Genomic DNA, 27,594 nt, shown 5'->3' with positions numbered 1-27,594 from the left:
GGAGAAGTTGCTTGGCAATCGGGGTGTTCGAGGTGAGAGGACATTGTGGTTTCATGAATTCCTATTGCATATGCTAAGCGACATCATTGAAAGAGGAGAGAGATCCTGAGTGAGAATATATGGAAATGAAAGATGATGGAGAGGAATGCCCTCCGACCCAATGATGCTACACATGTCATGCATACTCACCATCCCAAGGAACACCATCTCCTTATCCCGTTCCTGCCTCGCTTTCTTCCTCTGGGAATATCCTCTCCAAATCTGGAACACAAGAGAAGTGACACAGTTTTTAGGATGATGGTGATCAACTGCTCGAGCAGTAATGATTTCTTTGTTTCAACCTCTCGCTCTTTCCCAACCCCATTTCTCTTGTACTCGCTCTCTCGCTCCAAGACTATATCCTATACACACGCTCTCTGCATCTTAGTCATGCTTTCCGTCAAAGACTCATGATCACACAAACTCTGATTTGAGACACAGTCCAGAAGGGAAGATCACACAGACTATATTGTTGTACTTGACCACACCTGATTGTCACACATATTTTAGGACAGAAGCGCTCTCTCTATAAGATGATCAAACACACACACACACACACCAAAGATAAAGATGAAACAAACACACTTCAGGACTGAACATCACTTGCAGTTTAGATGGAAGATCACATATATACTCGGTGCAACATGCACTCCATATTTGGAAAGAGGAGACGGGTGAGTGTGGCAAGTAATAAACAATAGTAAACATGGAACTCTGTAATAACTGCAAAAAATTCTACCCCTAATTTTATTACACCCTAATTGTGACATTAATTATCAACTGTAATAAGAAAATTATGTAGCTATTGTAATACGTTAATACAGCCATACTGTGAGATCACACTACTGCTGATAGAGGTATCAGACAATGTGAGAAAAATGATCACTAAGCAGAACTGCAACTGCTGGTTAGCCAATAGAAGGTACAGCTAGATATGTAGCCACTACCAAACAAGTTGACATTTATGGAAATATCTTTATTTCTTACATTGTTGGATTTCATTGGAAGAAAGACAGAATATGTATGCGTATTAACAAATTCTAAAATATAACCCCTTTTACATTGCACTGCTTAAAAAGTATTTTTCAACCCGTTTATGCTACAAATTGGCATGTTTAGTTTCACAATGCAAACTTCACATTTATTTTGTGTAAGTGATACAATAGTGTCTTTTTGATGATAAGAAACAAAAGAGGAAGGATTTAAAAGAATTCTGGAGAAGGTTATTTGTGTGTCCACATATTACAAGGAACCCATTTTTATACTGTACTTCAAAAGGATATTATAAACCACCTTGGAGGTCCATAGCTTTATAAAGGAATTTAATTTCAATCTCATACCTATATAGGGTCACAGAACTCCTCTGTGACTTGCAGTATCGTTAACATGTATGGATAGAGGATACTTTGTCCCATAAATAAAATATGCCTGAAACTACCTTTCTTGCGAAATCTTCCTTTGTTTTCTTATTTACTGCTTTACAAGATCTTTTCTCACATATTCAGGTTCACATTTGTAATCAGCAATGACCAGCAACTGAACGTTAGCCAAAGATGGGCCTAAGAAAGAGTAGTCTTCAGGTCTCCATCAAGCTCTACCTACAGTTGATGACTCGGGTTAATGAAATATATTCTACCACTGGGATAAGTGAAGAAGGCCAAAGTAAGTACATTGAACTGTTAATTTAAGGAATCAAGGTGAGAGATACAACTAAGAAAAAAACCAAGATAAGGGTTGTGAGAAAGTGCCCTCTTTCTTACATGGTTGCCCCCACTTTTTGCAGAATTGCTGATGTTTTTTGACTGAGTGTGCCCTGGGCTCCTGCTAATCAGGTACCAGGGCCTATATTCCTTCCCTAAAATTACATTGAAGCTAAACCCAATTGGCATATCTGGCCACATGTCAGCCCCTGGTAAATGGTACCACAGGTACCCAGGGCACTGTGACCTGAGAAGGCCTCCAAGGGTTGCAGCACTTATTGTGCCACCCTTAGAGGCCCTGTACCTTTACACTCACACACTGCCTTTGCAGGCTGTGTGTCTTGGTGCAGAACAAAGTGAAGAGTCGACATGGCACACATCCCTGTGTGCCATGCCCACAAACCACTGCCCTGGTATCCATCAGTCACCCCTCTAGCTGGGAGCCCTATGCCAGTGGTGAGGGTACAGGTGCATGAGCCATGTACCTCTACCGTGCCGAAGTCCATTCCTTAGAACTGTAAGTGCAGTGGTGCCATTAAGAGTATATGTTGCTGGGAGTTTGTCATTACAAACTCCACAAACAACATAATGGCTACACTGAAGACTGGGAAGTTTGGTATCAAACTTCTCAGCATATGAAACCCACACTGATGCCAGTGTGGGACATAATGTAAAATGCACAACACAGGGCATCTTAGAGACGCCCCCTGAAACTCAGCAAACTTCTAAGGACCTGACTGAGTGGCTGCCTAGGCTGCCACCACCAGACTGGACCCCTGGGTTGAGAGCTGCTGCTCTCTGGGGCCTGAAACAATGCACATCCTGCTAAGAGGTGCCAAGCCTCCTCCCAAAGGATGGGCAGGATTCACGAAGGAAAAGCTTCAAAGGCATGCCGCCTTTGTGAGCCTCTCCAGACTATTTGCTGCTTTCAGCAACTGGTCCCCACTGGTTCTACCCCCACTTTGGGCGGGAGAACCGGCAGGAAAAACAAGTGAGGAAGAGAGGTCTGCCAAACTCCACCCCTCAGGTGGGGAAGGTGAGGTGAAGCACAACCTCGAGTCCCCGTCATCTTGAGGATGGGGGACACAGCCAACCAGGGTCAGGCTCCTTCCTCCCTCCCACTGCAGAATAGGGGCTGTATCCATCCCAGGGAAAGGACCCATTGGTCCCTGCCCTTTACCTATCTGTAACACCCCTAAATTTAGTATTTAGGGGGCACCCTGAACCTTCCTTCCTCAGATCCAGCAACAACAAGAAAAGAAGATAAGAAGAAGGACAAAGAGCCGTGCAGAGCTAACAAGCCCACTAACCTGGCCCAGCCTTATAGGCCTGTCTACCCTCGAACCTGCTCCTGTGAAATCCTGGTGTCTCCTGCGGCCAGCAACCTCAAAAAACCCTGAGGACCCTTATGCCTTCACTTCAAAGACTGAATCTCCCGTAAACACCGGGCTTGTTCAAACTGCAGCTTCTGGTGCCAGCCAGAGACCGCAAATCCAGCCCACTCTGCACCCGCCGAACCCAGCCTGAGCTCGAGTGAAAAAACACCACGAGGAGGTCACCCTGGCGATCCTGACATGAGATCCGGTGACCCCGACCTGCCGCAAGCCTCCAGACGATGTCTGCAGCCTCAGTCCAAAGGATCCCCCCCTACTGAGACCAGAGCGGGTAAGAAAATTCAATGTCCCAAGGCACCTCTGCCCCCGACGCCCCACGGTCTTGTGTGCCCAAACCAACAGTACCTAACCAGCCTTCAACATCCCAACTTACCCCTCAAAGTGGTGGTCGCACCCAGAAGATCCTCGTCCCCGAGCCTGCAGAGTTTCTTTGTACCGGAGGTTCACCATTGAAAACAACAGGGCACCCAACTTCAAAATAGCTCCCTGCACCTGGCTGCCCTAGTGCCGCTGAGGGTGCACCCTTGGTGCTACTTTGGTCCCCAACTTGCCCTGAGCTAAACTTTACTTCCACAACCTCGTGCCCTGGTTGCCAGCAGCCACCAACCCGAGGTCCCCTATCCCCAATTGGATAACATTGGGCCTCAACACTCTGCACCCGGCCGCCCTAGTGCCGCTGAGAGTGCAACAACAGTGCATCACTGACCCTGGGGGACCCCTGAGTCTAACCCCAGAACCTTAACTCCCACAGTTGATTACTTATCTGCAAACCGATAACGTGTTTTCCTTCCGTAGGATAACATTGACAATTTTCCTTCCAAAAAGCGTTCAAATGTGGAGTTTTGAAAACTACAGATATTCTTTAAAAATCGCACAAATAACAAAAACGCATTTACTCACCTGTTTGCAGGACATGTCCCAGTGCTGAATCTAGTCATCCAGCACTGAGTTAGTGTAACACCTGGGGGTCTCGGGTCGCCACAGACACCACAAAACAGGACACGACACAGTTCTATATTTTGGTGATTTATTTGTATAGCATATCAATATACAAGAAATCAATATTGCAAATAGTTACTGGTCACTTCCAGCCAGTATACGTTACCCCGTCCTCTGCAAATACGCCGGTCCCGGCGTATGCCAACAGAGGGCAGAAACACAGTAGCCGACAATGCCACTCGATGTGTCTTGATGGAAACGTGGAAACAGCCGTTTCTCACAGTGGAGTCAGGGAGACACCCGGCCGAGGTCTCGACCTGAAGGGAGCAGCCGCTCGACCTTATTCCACAGAGGAGTCAGGGAGACACCCAGCCGGGGCCTCGACCTGAAGGGAGCAGCCGTTCGACCTCTTCCTCTACTACAACGGGACGCTGCTTCACCTCCGGGTGATGCGTCACCGTTGTCCAAATAGTGCCAAAAGCTGGTGAAGAGAGCAGCCGCTCGATCGTCGTTGGAAACTCTACAGCCGGATACGCGGCAAACACCTCCAGGTGTGCGTAACAGCTGGAGTTTCCCGTAGTTATGGGACAGGCTGGGAGCTACGGCTCACACCAGCGATTGTCCCTGAGTGGGACTCCCGACTCCTCCGAGTCAGCGGCGGCAACTTTTTCCGCGTCCGATAACAAGGACAGGCTTCTCGACTCGTCCGAGTCAGAAGCGGCAAGGAAGCTTTCCTGGCGGCTCACCGAGAAGAAACAGGGCGGACTAACAAAGAGCGGCCCGGGGAGACTCACTCGACCCACATCCGTCTTTATCCTAGGATCCTGCTGGGAACTCTTCTCACTGCGGGTGCACAGGAACAGCTTGGTGGAAGGCCGTGTGGATACTAGAATATCCAACACCCTTCTTCCTTCAGGTACCGCCTATATAGGCGTGTTGTAATTGCGTTATGCAACCATTACCTTGAGTTGCATAACGCTCCTCCCGCTTGGCCTTCTGGGAGTTGTAGTCCGTTGAAGTCGCAGATGTCTTTTCCCTGTGGGTGCAGGGATTTCCTGACAGTACATCCTCCCTCCCTCAGCCTCTCCCCACGGGGCCTGCGCTGGAAGGGAAGCGATGGTGAAACAACGAAACCAGGCGCGGAGCGTGCACCCCTGCAGCCGGCTCCCACAATTGTTCCTCAGGTCCATATCCTTTCCAGGCGATTAGGTACCACAACTTTCCCCTTAGCCACTTGGAAGCAAGGATACCTGCAACCTCATATTCCACCTCCGATTCCACCACTATCGGTTTGGGCTTCTTGTTCTGTTTGTCCGAGGCTGGTTTGAGCAGCGACACATGGAACACAGGATGGATTCTCAATGTCTGGGGTAGGCATACCCTCACATTCACTGGACCCATACACTTGGTGATCCTGTAAGGCCCCATGTATTTGGGATGGAAGATGCTGTTCTTGCGGAACCTCATGTTCCGTGTAGATATCCAAACGTGGTCCCCAGGCCGGTATATCGGTCAAGGTCTCCTTCTTTTGTCCGCTGTAGCCTTATACCTCTGTTTAGCTTCAATCAAGAAGGCCCTGGAACGTAACAGGATGTCCTTGATGTGTGCCACTCTTTCTGCTGTGGCAGGTATTTTGCTCTCTCGAAGCGGATGGACAAAGGGCAAGAACCTCGGATGATGACCATAGTTGCTGTAGAACGGGGATGCCTTAGTCGAACTGTGAGTGGCATTATTGTACGCTATCTCCGCGATCCAGAGCAGATCGACCCATGCCTCCTTCCCCTGCTCCACAGAACAGCGCAGATACTGTTTTAGAGTTTGGTTTAGGCGTTTCGTCTGGCCGTCCGTCTGTGGGTGGTAGCTGGTGGACATCGCGGTTTGGACGTGCAACGCAGAGCACCACGTCTTCCAGAATTGTGCCGTGAACTGCGACCCCCTATCCGACACAATCACCTCGGGTAGTCCATGTAAACGTACCACGTTAGTTAGCAGTACTGTTGCTAGCTCTCCTGCCGTAGGTACCTGTTTGCATGCAATGAAGTGCCCCATCTTAGTCAAGTAGTCCACGACCACTAGTATCGCCGTCATTCCTTGATCCCTTGGCAAACCCACCACAAAATCCAACGAAATATTCTCCCATGGTCTATTCGGGGTAGGAAGGGGACGAAGGAGCCTTTGGGTTTTGCTGTGGTCCGTCTTCATGGTAGCACATGTGGTGCAGGCCTGCCCCCATGTTTTGACATCCGCTCTCATGGCTGGCCACCAGAAATGGCGTCCGAGGCTGGCCACCGTCTTCTCGTACCCCAAATGACCCGCACTGGGGGAGTCATGACACCACTCAAACGCCTGTTTTCTCAGTCTAGGCGTGGGTATCAGTAGGCATCTGCCCTTTATCGGTATACCGTCTCTCACTTGCCATTCCTTGTGGCTATGTAGCCACCTCCTCCAAGCGAATGAACAGATCCCTCTCCGGATTCCTTTAAGGAAGGTGTCTGGTTGTATCACCCCCAGCACCATCTGCGGGGGAATGATCGAATTCACCATCTCTTGTGGTGGTTCTTTGACAGCAGACTGTCGTGACAGCGCATCGGCCTTTCGGTTTTCTGACCCAGGACGATAGGTAATGTGGAAGTTGAATCCAGCGAAGAATATCATCCATCGTAACTGCCGAGGAGAAAGGTGTCTGGTTGCTGTCATGAACTGCAGGTTCCGGTGGTCGGTGTACACCGTCACAACATGCCTGGCCCCCATCAGCCAATGTCTCCACTCTGCGAAAGCGTCCTTGATGGCGAGAAGCTCTTTTTCTGCTATATGGTAATTGCCATCAGCGTCGTTCAGTTTGCGGGACATAAATGCCACGGGATGAAGCAATCCCGTGTCCGGTTTGCGCTGTGACAATATGGCCCCAATGGCTACGTCTGATGCGTCTGCTTCTACCACATAGGGAAGGGACGGATCCGGGTGTGCCAACACTGGCGCTCTGCCAAAGGCGTCTTTCAGGGCTTCGAAAGCCTTCTGTGCATCTTGAGACCACACGAACTCAGCTGACTTCCTTAGCAGATGCGTGATCGGTGCCACCAGCCCTGAGAAGCCGTCGATGAATCGCCTGTAGAAGTTGGCGAAGCCGATAAAGCTTTGGACATCCTTGTCTCCTTGGGGGGTTGGCCACTCTCTTACTGCCTTGATCTTGCGTTCCGCCATCTCTTGTCCGTTCGGACTCAGCATCACTCCCAGGAACTCTACCGATGTGACATGGAAATCACATTTGCTGAGTTTGCAGAACAGCATATTCTCCCTCAGCTTCTGGAGTACCGCCGAGACGTGTTTTACATCATCCTCCTCATTGTCTGAATAAATGAGGATATTGTCGATGTAGACCACGACGTATCTATCCATCTCCTCCCGAAACACCTCATTCAGGAAATACTGAAAGGCGTTCGGTGCGTTGCACAAACCGAACGGCATGACGAGGTACTCGAATAGGCCAAACCGTGTTTTAAATGCGGTTTTCCACTCGTCGCCATCCCTCATGCGCACCAGATGGTAAGCCCCTTTCAAATCCAACTTGGTGTAAATCCTTGCCCTCTTAACCTGCTCCAGGAGAACACTTATGAGTGGTAAGGGGTAGCGGTTCTTTATGGTGATGGCATTCAACTCCCTGAAGTCCACACAGGCCCTCAGCTCCCCGTTAGCCTTCGGAATGAAGAAGAGCGGCGAGGCGGCGGGGGATTTGGACGGTCTTATGAAACCCAGCCCCAAGAGTTTATCCAGATACCCTCTGAGATGCACGTTTTCCGGTTCTGTCAACGCATACAATCTGCCGCTGGGCACGTTGGCTCCTGGGACCAGATCAATCTGACAGTCATATATTCGATGTGGAGGGAGGACCTCCGCCTTCATTTCATCAAACACATCTTCGTATCTGTGATAAGTTCTGGGGAGCATAACATCCTTTTCAGCTGCCGTGGCTACCGTCTGACTTCCGTTCGGGTCTGTGAGGTTTTGTTCCTGTTTCTTTCCACATTGCAACCGGCAGAACGGGGATTTCATCTCGAGGGTATGAGTAGGCCAATCCACGGAAGGGTTATGCTTCTGTAACCATGGAAGTCCCAATATGACCCCGTATTGAGGTGCCCTGATTATGTTGAAGTCTATCTCTTCCAGATGGCTCCTTCCATACTTCATCAGTAGACCCCCTGTGTGCTGCCCTATGGGCCCGGTCACCAATCTTCTTCCGTCCACGGTGTATACGTCTTCTGGAACAGCTTTGGGAAGAAGCACCAGCCCCAGCCTGTTCGCCTCGTTAATGTCCATGAACACGCCTGTCGCCCCCGAATCCACCATGGCCACCACCGGTACCCACTGGTCGTGCACTCCCACGTGCACTGTGATGAACAAGTGTCTTTGTCCCTTGGACACAGAATTAGACAGTGAAGGGATGTAACCGTGACTCCTAGATGCCCCTTCGTTGGTCTGGGAGTCCTCTAGTTTTCCGCCGGGACGTCCAATACTGCTGTCACCGACCGGTTGTTCTTATATCGTGTACTCTTGGGCTTTGCCGGACACTCCCGGACATAGTGTCCCTTCTTGCCGCAGTACAGGCACAGCCCCTGTTTCCGGCGGGATTCCTTCTCCGATGCCGTGAGACTTGCTCTAATGGCACCGATGTCCATGGGTTCCCCCTTGGTTGGGGCCGTGGGTTCCGGACTTCCCACCGTTGTATAAGATGGAAGAGCTTTACCTTTTCTTCTAGTGTCGCCTCTTCTGTCGCTCATCCGGTGATCCAACCTCAACACCAGGTTGATAAGGCCTTCACACGTCTTGGGTTGTGGGTCGATTTGAGCAACCACATCCTTTAGCTCGTCACACAACCCTTGGTGAAACAGCGCAGTTTGTTTCGCTACTGGCCACTTGGTTTCAGCCACCAGTCTGCGAAACGCATTGAGGTATTGCACTAGATCGTTAGACCCTTGTCTTAATTCCAACATCTCGCGGTCCGCGGTGTATGAGTCTGCCCTTCTATCAAACACCTTGAGGAATTCCTCGCGAAAAGCCCCCCAGTCACAAAGGATGGGGTCGTCACGGCTCACCAATGGTACAGCCCACTGTGCAGCGTTCCCAGCCAAGTAGGATATTAGAAAAGCCACCCTGGCTTGGCTCGTCGGGAATGCCTTAGGCTTGCAAGACAAATGCAGGGCTACCTGTGTAAGGAACACTTGCACGGTGTTGGGGTCTCCGCTGTATCTCTCCGGGGTTGCCAAGGGAATAGCAACCGGCATTTCCACCACTACCGATGGACTCTGTGTCGTGAGGGAAACGCTGGGCGTTAAAGGGTCTGTTTGTAAGGCATCCAGCCTAGCCCACACATCTGCGGTTTCCTACCTTGAGGCCGCGAGTTCTATTTGCATTGCGGCCAATGCGGCTAGGACGTCGTCCAGTGTTGCCATGTCCGTAAACGACCAGGAGACTGTTAAGGTTTATATGGTCGGATATTTTGTAACACCTGGGGGTCTCGGGGTCGCAACAGACACCACAAAACAGGACACGACACTGTTCTATATTTTGGTGATTTATTTGTATAGCATATCAATATACAAGAAATCAATATTGCAAATAGTCACTGGTCACTTCCAGCCGGTATACGTTACCCCGTCCTCTGCAAATACGCCGGTCCCGGCGTATGCCAACAGAGGGCAGAAACACAGTAGCCGACAATGCCACTCGATGTGTCTTGATGGAAACGTGGAAACAGCCGTTTCTCACAGTGGAGTCAGGGAGACACCCGGCCGGGGTCTCGACCTGAAGGGAGCAGCCGCTCGACCTCTTCCTCTACTACAACGGGACGCTGCTTCACCTCCGGGTGATGCGTCACCGTTGTCCAAATAATGCCAAAAGCTGGTGACGAGAGCAGCCGCTCGATCGTCGTTGGAAACTCTACAGCCGAATACGCGGCAAACACCTCCAGGTGTGCGTAACAGCTGGAGTTTCCCGTAGTTATGGGACAGGCTGGGAGCTACGGCTCACACCAGCGATTGTCCCTGAGTGGGACTCCGGACTCCTCCGAGTCAGCGGCGGCAACTTTTTCCGCGTCCGATAACAAGGACAGGCTTCTCGACTCGTCTGAGTCAGAAGCGGCAAGGAAGCTTTCCTGGCGGCTCACCGAGAAGAAACAGGGCGGACTAACAAAGAGCGGCCCGGGGAGACTCACTCGACCCACATTTGTCTTTGTGCTAGGATCCTGCTGGGAACTCTTCTCACTGCGGGTGCACAGGAACAGCTTGGTGGAAGGCCGTGTGGATACTAGAATATCCGACACCCTTCTTCCTTCAGGTACCGCCTATATAGGCGTGTTGTAATTGCGTTATGCAACCATTACCTTGAGTTGCATAACGCTCCTCCCGCTTGGCGTTCTGGGAGTTGTAGTCCGTTGAAGTCGCGGATGTCTTTTCCCTGTCGGTGCAGGGATTTCCTGACAGTTAGAAAAAGTAATGCAAAGGTAACTTACCTGCAATTTGCTTAAAAAGCTTATTCATTTCAATGTACAGCTCTAAAAAGTATCTAAGAGTGGAGTTTTGAAATCTGAAAATAATCTTTAAAAATCGCACAAATAACAAAAACGCATTTACTCACCTGTTTCCAGGATATGTCTCGGTGCTGAAACTAGGCATCCAGCACTGAGTTAGAAAAAGTAACGTAAAAGTAACTTACCTGTAATTTACTGAAAAAGCCTATTCATTTCAATGTACTGCATTTGCTAAGTGTTGCATACTACTGCTCCCCTGTAAATCAAACAAAGTACAATTTCTATTGCATTTTCAAACTGTTCTATATCCAGTAACTTATTACTGTAAAGTATTTAATGCTTACCTGTGCCAGGCTTGCTTGGTTCTAAAAATAAACATTATATTTTTATACAAAAGCAATTGGCCCAGAGTTCAGTTCTTAAGTGTGTGAATTCATTTCCTAACTGAGTGTGTACATCAAATGCTTCACACTGTCCTCTGATACAGCCTTCCTGCTCGACCAAGCTACCACAATCAGAGAGTAGGGTGCGATCTAACTTTAACCTCTGCCTACCTCTGGGGTCACCTGGACTCTCTACACACTATACCTCATTTTGGTGTAGTATATATAGAGCCAGTTTCTTACAAGGGTTTTGTTGGGTTTTGCATACAGGTGCTAGTGAGGATTAAAGTAAACTGGGCCGCCAAAGGTCAAACCAAATAGAAGAGGAGCCCCCAAGGATGAGAATCTTAGTTTTCTTTGAGTTAAGCTTTAAGGTGTTATCTGTCATCTATATAGTGATGGGAGGCAAGTACTTGTAAAACCATAAATGAGCTGTACAGGATAGGGTTCATCAGGAAGATAAGCGGAGTATCAGCACCATATGCGTGGGAAATCCAAAGGTACGAATAAGCCTCACCAGAGGTAAAACATAGCCATGAAGTTATGAAACTGTGATGTGAAACGAGGCAGGGTAAGAAAAGATGACAGCTGGTCCAGGTTATCTAGATTACAGATTAGATGGCCATTAATTGAGAAAGATCCACTGACAAAGGAACTTGTATTGGGTGTTCAGCCAAAACCTTCAAGAGACAGTTGGTAAAACAGATGGAGTTTACAAAGAAAACTCAGTTATGATGTTGCTTCTGGAGCTTTGATTTCCTCACTTTTCTTCTCCCTGGCTGATGTAGGTCATCTGTGTAGTTCCTGCCTTCCGAGTCCAGAGTGCTGTCGATGGTCCTGGCTTATTCAATGGTTCTGTATATTCTCAGTTGTTGATAAGACAGTACAACCTACCAGCAGTACAGTGGGTGGCCATGAGTCAAAGGCAGACTGGTGATGTCTGAAAGATGAGAAGTAAGCGTATGAAACAGAGCAGTGGTTCTTTGCCACATGGTCCCAGGAAACTAGCCAATGTATTCAGGATGTGAAACAAGGTTGGAAGCTGGCTTCCTGTTCTTTCAAGGTGCAATCTTGACGGACAGCACACGGTGGTCACTTTAGTACCAACATACTTTCCTAATCCGGGGCAGATAACGTCCTGGGAGAAATCCCTAGGGTACCCAGAAGAGTTAGTGGTAACAGTGGGAATAGAGTTCATTACATTGGAGTGATATCAGTTGGACATGCAAGGACACAAGGGAATTTAAGCAATACACCCTATGTCAATGGGGAAAGTACGCATGCTCCCTTCCTAAAAGAAGCAGGATTGCTGGGTTTGTGGCGCAAGACACACCTTTGGGACCGAACAAACAGCTAGATTACTTGTATGCAAAGGGAATGTTCTTCATGCTGCAATCCAAGGGCATTACTTATATACCCTGACTGTTGGCCATCATGGGACCTTGATTTTCCTGGACAGGATACGATTCCATGCATTGTGGGGGTGCTAAAAATTAACAAGTAAATCTATAGTATGCCAGGAGTAAGTTTCACATACTCACAGAAAAATCTTTCTGAACTAGGCCCTACATATATTTTGTCAGAATATTCAGCTTTCTATAAGAAGGTAACGCATAAAGAAATAGAAGTAGAGTGGCTGTACTAGGTATATTTTGTTGTACTTTTCTATCATATTGGGAAGCCTTAATGGAAATGCATATCCAACTTGTTGTACAACTACTAGAGCATCATGTATAATGTCCTGAAGAAGGCAGGCCTCAATTGTCTGTCATGGCCAACACACACAAAGTAGCTTAGACAAATAGAGAAGTCGGGATTTAAAGATGTTTTAAAAGTGTGAACTTTACTTTTTGGATGGGTATGGCTTTTGACGACAATATTCCTGTATTTTGTTAACACACAAATCCTGACTCCTTCAAAAACTCTCTTTACTGTATGAACAGTATGATTCCTAACTGCAACAAAGCTCACTTACCTTCTGAAAAGGTATAAGTCATGACTCCCCTAAAAGCACATGTACTTCCTGAAGGGTTATGAGGGCTTCCTGCACCAAATGGTATGTATAACAAAAAAGGAACTGCTTCAGAATTTGGCAAAATCCTAAATCAAGCAATTATAGCAGGCTGCAACAGGATTTCCAGTACCCCTACCCACAACTCTGACATACCTTTTGAATAAGCAATCCTGCCCTTTCAAAATCTGCATCTGTAAATGCATAGGCTTGGGCCCTCTTCTGCCGAGCTTCTTCTCGCTGGATTTCACGCATGAAATTAGCGCGAAGACGGCCTTGCCGAGCACGTTCAGAAATCTGTATCAGTCGTATGGCTTCTTCCATTGGAATTTCCCGCAGCACAATACTCTGTGAAGTATGAGTAGGAACATGAAGGAACAATATTTTAGAACAAGGTGGGGCATTCAAAGCTCTACCAGCTTAATAGCAAATGGGATCCTATCATGTCAAAATATGAGCTTAATGGTTCCAGAAATTGCTATAAGGATGCAACATTTCCCCTGCTCCTTCATGGCCAAGTCACTGATGGAGTTAGTTGGAGTACAAGCAACCTTAATGATCATGGTGCACACTTTGGAAGACTCAGAACCTAAAGGCTCCTCAAACTTTCTTCTCTCCAAGACCTTTCCATCCGGCTGTGCCCACTCCCCATTTCTCCACCTACATCTTTCCCTGCTAAGCCTTCTTTGCAGCCTTGCAATCTAATCCCAGAAGCAAAAGGAATGGACCACCCAACAGCATGCTATTCATAAATCAAGTTATGCACAAGACACTAAACCAAAGACAACTGACAGAGGGATACAAAATGCTTTCATGGAGAATAGATATAGGTGTAGGCACCCAAATTCTATTATCTTCCAGAAGCTAGAGGTACAGGAACATTTGCTGAATTTAGGTATATTATATAGCATGACATCCAAAGTGCTTCAAAGACAGCATAATCATTGCAGGGGTAGCTTCCCAAACATGAGGTGTACATACAATGTGTGAGTGCATAAGGGGTGCCTGTATGTGATTTGGCCATAATCTCACTATAGCTGTATACTTTTTTGCCCAGTATCAAAGCCGAGAATGGAACTTCTGCAGGATAAGAACAAACCAACCACGTCACAGGACCAGATGTTTGTCTCTGGAGACGAGGGAATTGGAAGGGAATTGGGCCTTGGAACATTGTAGGCAATGATCATGAGGAAAAGAGCCTAGCAGAATTTTACTGTGCTGGGAAGCAGGTACAATCATTAGACTAATGTACTAGAACCCAGTGCACCAGCATGCCACACGTACTGCTGCACACAGGAAACAACACTATACTGCACTTCAAACACTGCTGGAAGCATCCTTGCTACAAATCTGTATCCACACCTCCCAGCAGGTTTTGGGAACAATTTTGTGGTGATAGATTTCCAAACTCTCTACAGAGGTGGCAATTTCAACTCGCTTCTGCAAGGGGGCAAAGGGATAGTACTGACATGCGACCTTCATACGACCCCTTATGGTCAACATGTGCCCCAGTTTTCCCTCAAAGGAAGGAACCTATAGGCTGCTCAAGCCACTCTTCAGCTGTTTCAGTCACCACTATCTGCTAAGACATCCATCCCATTCTTTAGCTGCCTTTAACACCAGCAGTCCCTTATAGCTCCATCAATGGCAATTGCCCCAACTAGTTACTTCTTCCCCTGTGAGCCACTACAATCACCTGAAATTGGCCCAGCACTCTCAGTGGCAGCACAAGTCCCATCCGCTTTCTAATTCCTTCAGCTTCTTCAGTCATCATATTAGCAACTCAAGCCCCCGCTCCATCGGCCGCTCCGACCACAATTATTTGGAGAAACACCTTAAGCAGTTCCGTCCCCGACGAGCGGCTCTTCCTCTTCCTTTACATACACTTCTTCCCCAGGAACCAACACCTCAATCAGCCACCACAGCCCTCGGTCATTTACTGCAGCACAATGTCAGCAACCAAGAGCCTGCCTTTATGATCACTCTACCCTATCAGTTGGCTCTATCAGCCTCCCCAAACCTACCTGTTTTAACCACCGCCCAGAGGTACAGCGCAAAATGATCGGCCCACACTGCAGAATATGAGGAGGAGCACCTGAGATTTTCATATCTCACAAATATTCATTGGCTTTGTGCTGAATGCACCCCCCGTCCCCCCGTCCCCATGCAGGGTTGGGGCTCCTCTGCACAAGCAGGACAAGGGGCCTGTGTTACACCCCTGCCCAGCCCTTTCCAGTTTCCCTAAAAGGCATCTAGCTCACAGTGTTAATCCAAGATCATATTCAAAATTCCAGCCCCCTTCAGGTGCCCTGATTCAAATTAGACCGGGTAACAATTTCCTATCAGGTGTTGCAGCCCAGATTATCTGCTCTACCTTGCACTACCCAGATGGAGCTCTCAGTTCCACCAAGAGTTAATTACAGCCACCCCATCCCCCAAAATTGAACTCCATCAACAACAATACTCCTATCAACTGCCAGAGTCTTAATGTCTTTCAGCTGCCACAACAACCCAGCCCCATCAGCCACCTCAGCCTATTACTGCCCTACTCTTACGCCCAGCCCCCCCACCCACCCGCTGCCCTTGTACCAGTGTACAGACCACAATCTCCATATCTACTTACCTTGGGAGGCTCCTTGATTTCCATGGTGGACAGAATAGAGGACAGAATCTCCTTGCGCTCCTGCAACACGTTAGCTCGCTCCTGCAGGAAATATTTAGGGATAGGAACCTCCAGGTCTTCCTTTAAAGGAAGTACAAAGTCAAGAAAATGTAGCATTATCATAGGAACTGCATGGAAAACCAACTAGACCCCAATAAAATGCATTTATTTTGTGGCTATTTGGCCAATGGAACTCAACCCTTAATTCCAATTAGATTTGTCTGGGAGTAAGGAGTGCATATCTTAGGGGCACTATTACGTCTGTTCCTTTTTGAGCAGTACTGCTGTTCTTCTCCCCTTGTTTCAACATTTTGGTAGAATTCTTGTAGGCACATGCCTGAAAAGTGGATTATCTCAACCACTGAAGATCACTAAAGGACAGTTGAACATGATATAAAAACATTATGTGGAACATATTAAAATCGAAAGATTTAACAATCTAGTGAATAGCACTCTGCTACTACATTCCATTCAATTTAAGTCAGTGGCTGGCATGGAAGGCTACCTCAGTGAGGGTTCTCCACCCTACTTTTCCAATCTTACATCTCATTAATTCTAGAAATATTTTTTCTGAAGATACTTTTAGCTGAGTAGGATGGAAACTACCAGTCTGGTTGGAATGTGGAGGTTGGAATCTGAACTGCATTTTCTCTCTAGCTGTCGTTATTCACATTTAAGAAAGTTATGGCTGAACCCTATCTTGAGGCAGTCTAGGCTATCGATTAGATGAGCCTTTTTGCTGTCTTCGAGTCAGAAAGATGTCAAAATTCAGAATTGTGCTGCCAATTTCTATTGCATGCCTTGAGCCAGAGGAAGAATATTGTTATGTCATCATAGCTTCACGAGATATGATTGGAATGATTATTAAAATTTGATCCCATGCTGCCTTAGAATCTTAAGAATTTTAGTGCTGTTGGTAGGTGAAATGATTTCATTTTCATGGAACAAGCATTGCATCTATCCATTTTGCATCTATAGAACAGTGCTACTGTATATGGATTGTCCACCACGGATAGTAACAAGCATTAGAAATGCAATATGTCTCGCAATTGTTTCAGTTAGAGGCATTAGCATTGCAAATGGTAATGCATTTATAGAATTAATTGATAAAAGGTAAAAGTAAGCAGAATTGCTGGGAAAAAGAACTGCAAAATGAAGTGTATATTTCTTTGAAAAACACAAACTGACGGTAAACATTGTAAAGGGATTTTGTATATATTTTAATGTTGATAAAGTCTGGTTAAAAAAAACTTTTTTTTTTATTAAAAAGGTAACTTTTTATGCAATTTGTATATGCTGTTTGTGGCCTGTTGGAACTCCAAACAAAGAAAGTGAATGTATTTAATTGCAACATAATGCATTTGTGTGTCACTAAAGGACACAGAAACGTATAAGAAAAGGAATCCAGAGCTATAGTAACTTTTTGAAAGTTATTGGGGACGTTTCCAATCTGTCGGGGCATGGAGGGTGTCAATGTGTATGGCACACTGTAGGCAACTAGGGAGGGGTGTTCTTCCCTCCGCGGGCAATATGGGAGGAACCAAGCTGCATTTTCTGGCTCCTACCCCAGTCCACAGGGGAGGAACCAGGAACCAAGCTGCATTTTCCAGCTGGTAATATTAGGCCTGGTGTTCCTGCACAATAGAATCCGGATGTGGAAAGATCAGACCATTTGTAATCAGATGCAGCAGTATGGCCCGTCCCCTAATTGGGCAGCAAGTCAATTTTTGGGGGGAATTCAGAGATTGCACTTTCCTGAACATGGGCTTGTTAGGAGAGAATATGTTTACCTTTTTCTGTAATGGCAATGTGTTTAAAGTATCTTAGGTCATCTTTTAGACCACAATATCTGGTAAGAGCATTTCTTATCTGAAATGGATATTAGGCCTCGTCCCTGGACAATAATGAATTGTTATTTTTAGAAAAGAGAGGGATCCTATTTTTTTAATGTTGTTTATGAAAGTATATTACATTTTTCAGTGGCTAATACAATTTATACATTGATATCGAGTCTTTGTTGTGTAGATGTACTTAGATGTCTGAGGTGCATTGATGTACGGTGATTAACATATACAGGTATGGCGTTTAGATTCCAAAACAAACAACATGGTGATGCTAATTAAAGAAATAATGTCTATGGAGTTCCTGAAAAAAGCTCCAAAAGAGAAGTATATACTAAAAAAAATATAAGAGTTTGGTTTCATATGTCCGGATACTATTGTATGTTCTAAACAATAAAATGTGTTGCATTTAGCACTCATGTCATTGGGAAGGACTTACCTCTATTGGGCCTAAAATTAAAATCGGTTCATTGAAAATAAAACATAGGTGTTACGGAAATTATGTAAAGAGGCTTAAGATGCTCATTGCCCTCCTCAGTAAGTGAAGAGCATTTGTCTATCTATGAGGTGGCCAACACAAATGAAGTTCTTAGGGCCCGTCACAAACTGTTTCTAGAGGGGTGGGGCGCACAAACCTAAGGGTTATGCCATTGTTTACATATCTTCTACTTTTTTTGTGATTATGTGTTCATTAGGTTATATGAGTCCCCCTCCGACACGAGAAAAAACGTCACCCAGGCCCTCGTCACCAGCAGGCCGGACTACGGGAACGCCCTCTACGTAAGAACAACAACCAAGCTCCTTAGATGGCTACAACGCATCCAGAACGCCCCGACACGACTGATCCTCGAGGTTCCCCGACGCAGCCACATCACACCCCAGAGAGGCCTGCATTGGCTCCCCGGCAACAACAGGATCACCTTCAAACTCCTCACCCACGCACACAAAGCCCTACACAACGCCGGACCAGCATACCTCAATGACCGACTCAGCTTCTACACCCCCACCCGCAGCCTCCGCTCTGCCAACCTCGCCCTCGCCATGGTTCCACGCTTCTGGAAAACCACCGCCGGCGTTAAATCCTTCTCCTACCTCGCCGCCAAGACCTGGAACACTCTCCCTATCAGCCTATGACAGACCCAGGACCTGCTGGCCTTCAGAAGACTTCTCAAGACCTGGCTTTTCAATCAGTAGCAGCCCCCCTCCCCTCCCCCCCAGCGCCGTGAGACCCTCACAGGTATGTAGCGCGCTTTACAAATGTAATGATTGATTGATTTTATTTATTTTTATTTTATTTTACACAGTTTTATATAGCGCGAACTTGACCCGATTGATTGATTGAGTGAGACTCTTCACTTGATGTACATTCCAACTAAACCTTTCTAACGATATCTGCCACAGACATATTTTTATAGTCATTGGCCTTAGTCTGCCACAGAGATTCATCACTGAGAACACTTTTTAATACTTGCGTATGATGCAAGAAGGTGACATTTTGTGGAACTCTTGCAAAAACATATTGCCAATGCTTTGCCCCAGGTAGGGGTAGGAATCAGTCGATTGACTTTCCTCAGCGTGTAGATTAGAGTTGGCCCACTGCCTTCCCATGTTCCTTACGTATATAAATGCAACGAGCCATGGAGTGCTAGGCTCCAAAACAACTACACAAAGTGGACTCTAAAACACAATAGTAAAATGTGTCCATCTCTTGCAGGGTAATAGGTGCACTAACTCAGGTGGGCCGGCTCTGGGCCTTTCGAAGTACTGTGTGTTCTACAATTAAATCCTCCTTTTTGCCCCAAAGTAAACACCACCTAACTCCCCAACAAAGACTAATTGAGGCGCAATGTGAAGCATCGTCTTCTTGGAGCAAATGTGACTACTAACTTACAAAGATGGAGTCCCACTTTAGTTAAGAAACTACACCCCGACATTTAATGAGCCCATTACCATCACATACCATTGACCAGCCTCATCCAATGCATACCGTAAAAAAGTAGACATACCGGAGTGAGCTTGAGATCCTGTAAGATGTCATCCATGTAGTGAAACTCTGAAAACTCTGCCTGCACCATCTCGTTCTTGAGCTCTAATATACGTCCCATCACGGCATCCAGTACCACACGCACCACACGCCGCTTCTGCGGATGCACCATCTGGTCATAGACAGTGTCCAGCTTTTTTAGGATTTGGATGTAGCGTATGTAGAGAGTGCCCACCATCTGAAAGAAAACCAGCCTGTCTCTTTCTGGTAGCGGCGGCTTTGGGGGGAGCTCTTGCACCAACAGGTCCGAGAGGGTCTGATGCGAATCCACCCATATCTTGTTGTACACACTGTCATAAGATAAAGAACAAGAGGTTATCAGTGTCTTCCTCCAGAGACAAGACTGCCTCCTATATCAATTGTCTAGTACACTGTAATAAAACTGAGATATTCAGTGAATGCAGTATGGAAATTACCAAAACGTTTAGTGCAGTATCACCCCCGAATTTTGAGTTTTGAAAACACATGAAGGTGGAATAGGTAGCTTTCATAAAGTGTATAATTAGTTTTACGAATATATGCATTTAAAAGTTGGTAATGAACAAGGTTTTACCATGACTGTCAGGACCCATTTGGGAGGGGGGGCAGGGCAGACAAGATCTAGTGGGCCACGATCATGGGCCAGTCCTACAATGGCCCTGACTCATAACTCAACAGTAAACCAACAGACACAATAACATATTGCCTGAGGTGAAAAACATCCACATTCTTCACTGTTACCCAGCTACACTTTTATGTTATATGTGGCCCCCCAAACCATCTATCCTGCCTTCAATAAGTAGTCCGAGGTACAGGAGACATGAGAGAGACATAGACAACATGGCTTAACCTGCCTCCGCTCCCTGCACCATGCTAGACGTTGTGCCTTACCAACCACCTCTACCACCCATTGACTCAACCTAAAACCTGGTATCCTGCCAAACCACCCACAGCAACACTTTCACAAAATACAAAAATAAAACCAATGTTCTGCGACTCACCCTCGCCATCTGCATTTATTAACCCCTCCCCCATATACAATTAAAAAAATCTGATGTCTTGACACCAATCCACACCACTGTCTTCAATTTCTTTCCCGAACCAAACATGAAAATAACAATTCCTGGCCTCCCCGAATTCACACGCACACCACCCTCTGCAGCTTTTCAGAACCTTCCTGGTCAAAGCTGTACTTTCTGCTCTCCTTTGGAGCAGAGCCTGCACTACATTGTCAGATTATCTGAAAGCACATCAGCGTTGCCTGGATTTATTGTTTATGATGTAGTGACAGCTGCTACGTCATAGTAGTGAAAGGCAGTTAGAATCTGGTTAGTCACACTACAATCTGTGAGGGTCACACAAAACAACATAGTGTGTGACATAGGTGAGCTAAATGCTGTACAACATATTATCTATAAGCAAGGTGGTGTTTAGAACTTCCCAAAGAAGACTTTTACATATTAGAATAATCACAGATATGTTTACGTTTTAATCTCTGTACATGGAATATAACAGAGCACATTCAAGGTCAATATTACTACAAGACACTCAAATTTCTGTCGAAAGAACCTGAAGCATACATTAATACCCCCAAGCGCAGCATGAGACACGGGAATCCTCTGCTTGTCTCAGCGAAAGGCACTAAATGTCTCTTGAAACAAAATCAGATAAGACTTACATCTCTGCAACAATTGCCAACCTACCTCTCTTTTAATCCCAGTCCATTAAGTTCCTGGACAGAATCTTCCATTTACCTTTCATTTGGAGATGTGTCTAGCTAGAACCCAGTCAACTAGCGATCATTCCTTTTGTATCCCAACTCGCATCTATCAGAACTATGCTCAGGGCTGCAACAATCAATTAAAACATAACATTTCCAACGCGCCCCAATTTTCACTCTATCCGCAGTCAGAGCACTACTTATAGGGACAATGAAAGCATGAAGTTCCTGTCACCCAAAACCGATGCAGTAAAACCAAATTTAGTCCATATTTACAAACTACAGCATTAGATAAATGGGGTAATAACTTACTAAGAAACCCCTGTTAGACTCAGCAATACTTCCCCACCAAACTTAAGGGGTGGACTGCCTATCCAACTCAGGCCTTTGTATCGATCACGCCAACACATCCTCATTGTGTGAAGGTCCCACCAATGGGAATATATTATCTTGCCCCAGACCTGGAACAGAAGGTCTCAGAGATGAGGTCAGCAGGTCAAGCCAACAGTACGTTATTCCTATCTACTATATATGGTAGATTCTGGCTCACTAGTTATCTCCCTCTTCAGGCAACCAGATGCAGAGTCCTCCGGCACTTAATCTGCAGACTGTGGCCAGTCTCAAGCCAGAAATCTCCTCAGGGGCTAGCCCGAAGGTCTTGTCTCAGTTGCCCCTTTCTCTCTACCATTTTCTTGCTCATGTCAATCTTCTCAGGAGATGCAGGTCTTGTATCCTCTCAGGCCCATGCCCCACATGCACCCCCAGACTGGGGCGTAATTTATTTTTAACCCTCCAGCCAATCCCATGCAGAATCTGATAAAAGAAAATGCATGACATAACATTTGAGATGTCATCAATGAAGTCATAAATTATGTCATAGAACATGTCAGAGGTGGTGTCATATGTGAGGTCATAAGCAGTTGTAGCTCTATTAACTATAACTGATGAATTTCTGTGTTTTATTTTGTTCAAAACGTTAATGTTGTCACCGGGAAATTCACCTAACTATAACGCTTCTTTAACCAATAATATTGCAAAAGGAAGGCAGAGAGGTTGCACAGTAGACAGAACTATTATATTTTCGATATATATGCATAAACAATGCATCAGTGATGTCTGGAAGAAGGCCTCTCAAACCATACCAAAGTTTGTGGGGGTGTGTATGCAGAAAAAATGCAAGAGAGTAAAAAGTGAGAAAGAATATAACCGTCTATAACCAAATATTCAAGCAGTCATCAAGATACCCACCCCTTTGTCCAGTGTGAGGTATAAAGTGCCTGTAAGTATCTAAACTGGGTTTCTTTGTCGACAATAGTCCAAACGTGTATATACAAGTGAGTTTAGGATTTTCACCTTATGAGAAACAAAGGTGCAGAACTCGTTTCAGCATATGAATCTGGTAGCCATGGTGTCACCAATGGCGAACCCTGATCGGATAGTGTCAACACAGAATAAATCTCTGCTCCCAGGTTTTTTTAACTACATTCCCAGGAGTAGGCGTAGTGCCCAAGGAAAATAGCCAAATATATCATTCTTAAACGATAATGGCTTAGATGGGCCAAAATCACTGTCTTGTCACCGTTAAGTTGCAGATGGTTAGTACTCATTCTTAGGCAGACTTTAGAGAGGATGTCAAGTAGATGACCTACAATTGAATGTAGATCACCTTCACTACAATTTGGGTATTGCATGCATATAAAAAAGAGAGACCCAAAATGAAAGAATCCGGCGGGCTAGTGGCATATAGAGATTAAACAATGATGACACGATGTAGCCCTGGTGGACACTGCACAGGCGAGGCTTGCTAGAAGATTGATGCAGTAGAAGAGAACTCTGAAATAATCTGTTAACAAGAAAATGTGTCAACCATGCCAGTTCAGCATCTCTTAACCCTAGATCAGCAAGCTTAGCCAGGAGAATCTGATGACTTACATTGGATACTGCCACATTAGTAGCCTTAGTTACTCCAAACATCCTCCTCTGGCCCCTCAGCCTGGAATCATTAAAAGGGGCATTGAAAGTGCACACAAAGTGAGGTTTCCATGATCTTTGCTTCAATGCCAGTTAAAATATCATATCACAATAAAAAAGACAAAGTGTAAGAGTGCCAAGTACTTTCCTTGGGGCACTTTAAATGTGCCCACCTGATGTGAACAGATTTGAGTGGGACGAACTTTGACCTGCAAGCAACAATACTTGAACAAAGTCTGAGCACAAGGGCAGAGTTGTGCCTTGCCAATCCCCAAATTCTTTGTGCATCTCAGGAAAGTTAACTGCTTCAACAGGTTATGACAAGTATTGGCTGAAGCAGATTTGTGTTGACTGAACTTTCCTTGCGGTTTTGTGGGATACTGGTCATTGCCATGGATTCTGAGACACAGCACAGATTACGGTATGCCTAGGTTCAACAGGACTATCGTACACTAGGAATATGCACGTTTTAAAGTTTGATTCCAATCACATTTTCAGGTTTTTATAAAACCAGAGTGGATGGTTTGCCAGGCATCAAATATCACAAATTATTTAAACTGGTCTGGTGAGCCAAAGAAACATTTCATCTTTTGGCAATGCTCTACACATAACAGGGAGAAAAAAATCAGACCAAGCAAATACTCTATGGTTACCCCTTAGAAGCAGGTATAGACTCTAAAACTGAAGGAGAAAGCCTGAAGTGAATCAAAGAAGGAGGTAACCTCCTTTGTGTGCCAAAAACATGACCATAGTAATCACAAAGAACAGCCATGAAGACATGTTGCCCGTCCTGCTCAAGAATGGTGGCACAACTGCTGATACCCAGCCCGAACCAAGATGCACAACAGAATTAGAATGTCGCTGTGAAAAGTGGGTATTGGTTGAGTGGGGTGTAAACCTTGCTCAAGCAAAAGAAATAATCCCTGCCTCCTCTGGCACCCCATCTTCCTGGAGCACAGGAATTTGAGGATCCAGTTTCCCACGCCCTTCCCTTTCTTGGCAGCTACCTAAGGAATTCTTCAAGGTTTCAGGCTTCCTTGGTTCCCTTTCTGGGCAGCCATGGACGGTGTGGTCATGCAGACCCACTCAGGTAACCCCAACATTTCCAGGTGTGACTAGAGCACCCCCCTCCTTCCAAGCAGTGTGCTCCAGGCCAGGCTTCCGTAAGAGAACCTGAGATCCCCCACCCCATTCAAAAGAAACCCGAACCACAGGGTAGTGGTTCTCAAAGTTGTCTGCTACTGCAACCTGAAGGAATGTATTGGATATCACCTGCTCTGAGGACCCAGATGACACCGGACAGTATTCATGCTGGGTCCTGCATCTCACTGTCTCTCGTCCCTCTGCCCATTGATGGTGACCTACTGCTTATACTTGGAAGTATTAGAAGGCATGTGGGCTTTAAGCCCGTATCTATCTGTCACCCCAGGATGCTGGGGTAGTATCAGCTGTCTCCCCCACACTAACTGGAAGCCATCTCCTTTCCAAGCGCTACCCTGGCCAATCCAGGGGTACGTCCACCAATAGAGGGCTGTGCCCTCTTGGGGCACAAGGCATTTCCCTTGGTATACAAACTGGTAACACTCATAGCACTTAGGGACACATTTAACAGAGTTCTTATCCACAAACCCAATTTGCTTCTGGTCAAATTTGTGATGGGTCTCTTTCCAATACAAACTATTTTGGGGGCCTTGAGAGAACTCCTGCCTATTTTTATCTCCCCCTTCTTTCTTCTGGTGGGAACCCTGACCACTCTTGGGTTTTCCCCCAGATATCTTCTTGAACATTCTGACACTGAACCAGCCCCCTTAGCAAGTTCCCACGAGTCAGAGAGCTTACTATCCATACAGTGCTGGAGCTGCTCTGTAAAACAAGTATTAATCATGTTCTCCCTCAAGATCAAGTTGAAAAGCCCAACAGAATTATCAACTTTGCGGCCCCCTCACCCAGCCATCCAGTGCCTTGCTGGAATAGTCCAAGATAACCACCCAAAACTGGTTTGGGAGTTTGTGGATGTCCCTGTTGCTATGATGGTACAGCTCAGAGCTCAACCCAAATTTGGAGACAAGTATAGCTTTTATAGGGATGTACTTTGTCTAGTCACCCACCCCAAGGGTAAGAAGTGTATCTCTCTCCACTGTGGGCATGGGTTTCCATAAACTAGCCACCAAATACCTCTCTTGGACCTTGTGCATTCTCAGGACCACCTCATAGGCATTTAACCCCCTCGTCTATATCATCTCCCACCACTAACAGGTCACCAGATCTTGTGGTATACGGACCCTCACCTATCCCTCCAGGGGACACTGAAGGCATGCAGCTATCATTGCTGCTGGTCCCTGAGGTTTGTCTGGCTTTGAGATCCTGGCGCCCTCATGCTTTACTCGTGCGCCAGCAAAAAAAGTATCTTTTCAGCCAAGGCCCTCTCCGTCGTATTCTCATCTATGGCTCTCTCTCTGCCTCAGCACTTCCAGTTTTATCTTGGCAAACTGCAGTTTGAGCTCCCTCTCCGCCTTCCTATCCTCCATTTCCTCTGGGTACAGACCCCCTGGTAGACAAACTGCTCCTGCCCTCCTGTGTGGCTCCTCTCCTGGGATGAGTAGTGCTCCTCCTGTGGCTCAGGATCCATGGCTGGGCCATCCTCCTCATCAAAGTCTCCTGGTACCTCCTCAGGTTTATCATCCTCTGGCTTCTCTGGGTTGGACTGCACCCTTTTGCGCTCTCCATTGACGTGAAGGGTGTTCTGAATGCCTAGTTGTTTTGTAGTCCTCTTGCCTGCATTCAGCCTTGTTTCCTTCCAGGGACAGACTGATTTGCATATAGCCAGGTTCTGAGCTGGGATGGTGCAGTGAGATAAATAACGGTGATGGATCAAGCCCTGATCTTTGGACTGGGTAAGAGTGGTCTGCCTAATTCAGACACTCTGTTCATCACCACCCCCTTTTCTAAATCGTTTTTGGCCACTATAGGTGTGGCAGGGTATACTCAGACATGAGTCCCTTTCTCACTGCACCATCAGGATTCAAGCAAGCCGGGCCGAAGAAGGCTGAAATGCCAAAAACCAGTCCCCGGTAGCTTGTCTCCTTTCTGGTGAAGAATTGGCTTGGTAGTTTAGTCTGCTCTGTTCCCATGATGCACTGGACCAGGGACAGACTGATTTGCATATAGCCAGGTTCTGAGCTGGGATGGTGCAGTGAGATAAATAACGGTGATGGATCAAGCCCTGATCTTTGGACTGGGTAAGAGTGGTCTGCTTAATTCAGACACTCTGTTCATCACCACCCCCTTTTCTAAATCGTTTCCTTGGAGAGCCTCCGCATCTCAGCCCTGCTGAAACTGTCAACATTGAGCAGTTCTATCTCCATTGTAGGGAGGTGGGGAACTTAAACTTGAAAAAAACTAAGAGGAATTTAAAAAGAGGTCAACTCTAGTGTCAAAATATTTAGATGGGATGTTTGTATTACACAATGACACTGCACAAACACGAGTACTGAATGCCATCACTGATCACAAATGTGAGAAATTGGATTGTTGGTTGAGTCGGATGTAAACCCTGTTCAAGCAACAGCAAGAATCACATTCAGGGTTAACCACTAAAATCCCTAAATTAACCTGTGCTTAACCCGCTAGTAACTTGGCACAAAAGCAGTCAGGCTTAACTCAGAGGAAATGTGGTAAGTATTTATGTAGCACATCATCAATTATAAAGTGAAAACACAGCACAAGAAATACATACTTAAAAGCACAAACTGCCAACTGGTTATCTGGTCGCGCCGGACTCGGCTAAAGTCAAAGTTCAGGCCAACCGGGATGGAGTGCAGGTCACATACTATTGTGTTTTTATCTAGGAACCTAAATCGATATTTCTATTTTATACCCTTGTACGGTTATAATCATAATATCCCTATAATGGCATAGGAATCATATCCATATTTAGTTGTAGCCCATGCAGTCACATTAAGCAAGGATACTTCCCCGGACTCCTAGAAAGCACAACGAGTTCTCTAAACAAACAAAACTTCCAGCAAACTGGGAAATCCCCATTTGCTTTTGTTTTGATTTCGTCCTAGAACTCCTGTGATGCACTGTAAGAACGGCCAGTTCTTAGTGACATCTTTATTGACGTCTTATGTCCAACCTTACATCAAACCCGGCACCTTTCTGGTATAAATATACCAACGTTGCCTTAAGCAAACACACGGTGGTGGTTTTGGAGCCGAGCAGCTATCTACTTGCCCGAGAGCCCAGCTGATGCGAGAGCCCACAGATGCTGTCCCTCCCTTTTGATGCACTGAGAGAGACACTGTCTTTTCTCCTGCCGAGAAATCCAGCTCCGGTGTTCTCAGCCGCCTTCGCGGGCTGCTGGGATATCGAGTCCTGAAAGACAG

General features: G+C 46.2%; 1 protein-coding gene across 2 annotated transcripts in view; it reads right to left on the bottom strand.

Moving 5' to 3' along the window:
- The window catches only part of LOC147703193 (dynein regulatory complex subunit 11-like), a 404,962-nt gene that overhangs the window by 343,048 nt on the left and 34,320 nt on the right, over positions 1-27,594 (bottom strand). For both annotated transcript variants that reach the window (XM_086931729.1, XM_086931728.1), the window contains exons 2-5: positions 19,499-19,826; positions 15,613-15,732; positions 13,146-13,337; positions 190-261 (exon numbers count right to left, since the gene is read on the bottom strand). In XM_086931729.1, coding sequence (XP_086787855.1) covers positions 190-261; positions 13,146-13,337; positions 15,613-15,732; positions 19,499-19,826 — 712 coding nt within the window. The remainder of the gene's footprint in view (positions 1-189; positions 262-13,145; positions 13,338-15,612; positions 15,733-19,498; positions 19,827-27,594) is intronic.

Source organism: Lissotriton vulgaris, chromosome 7, assembly GCF_964263255.1.
Source record: "Lissotriton vulgaris chromosome 7, aLisVul1.2, whole genome shotgun sequence".
NCBI classification, from domain to species: domain Eukaryota; kingdom Metazoa; phylum Chordata; class Amphibia; order Caudata; family Salamandridae; genus Lissotriton; species Lissotriton vulgaris.
Note: the sequence above shows the minus strand (reverse complement) of the source record. Positions and strands in the feature narration are given on the sequence as shown.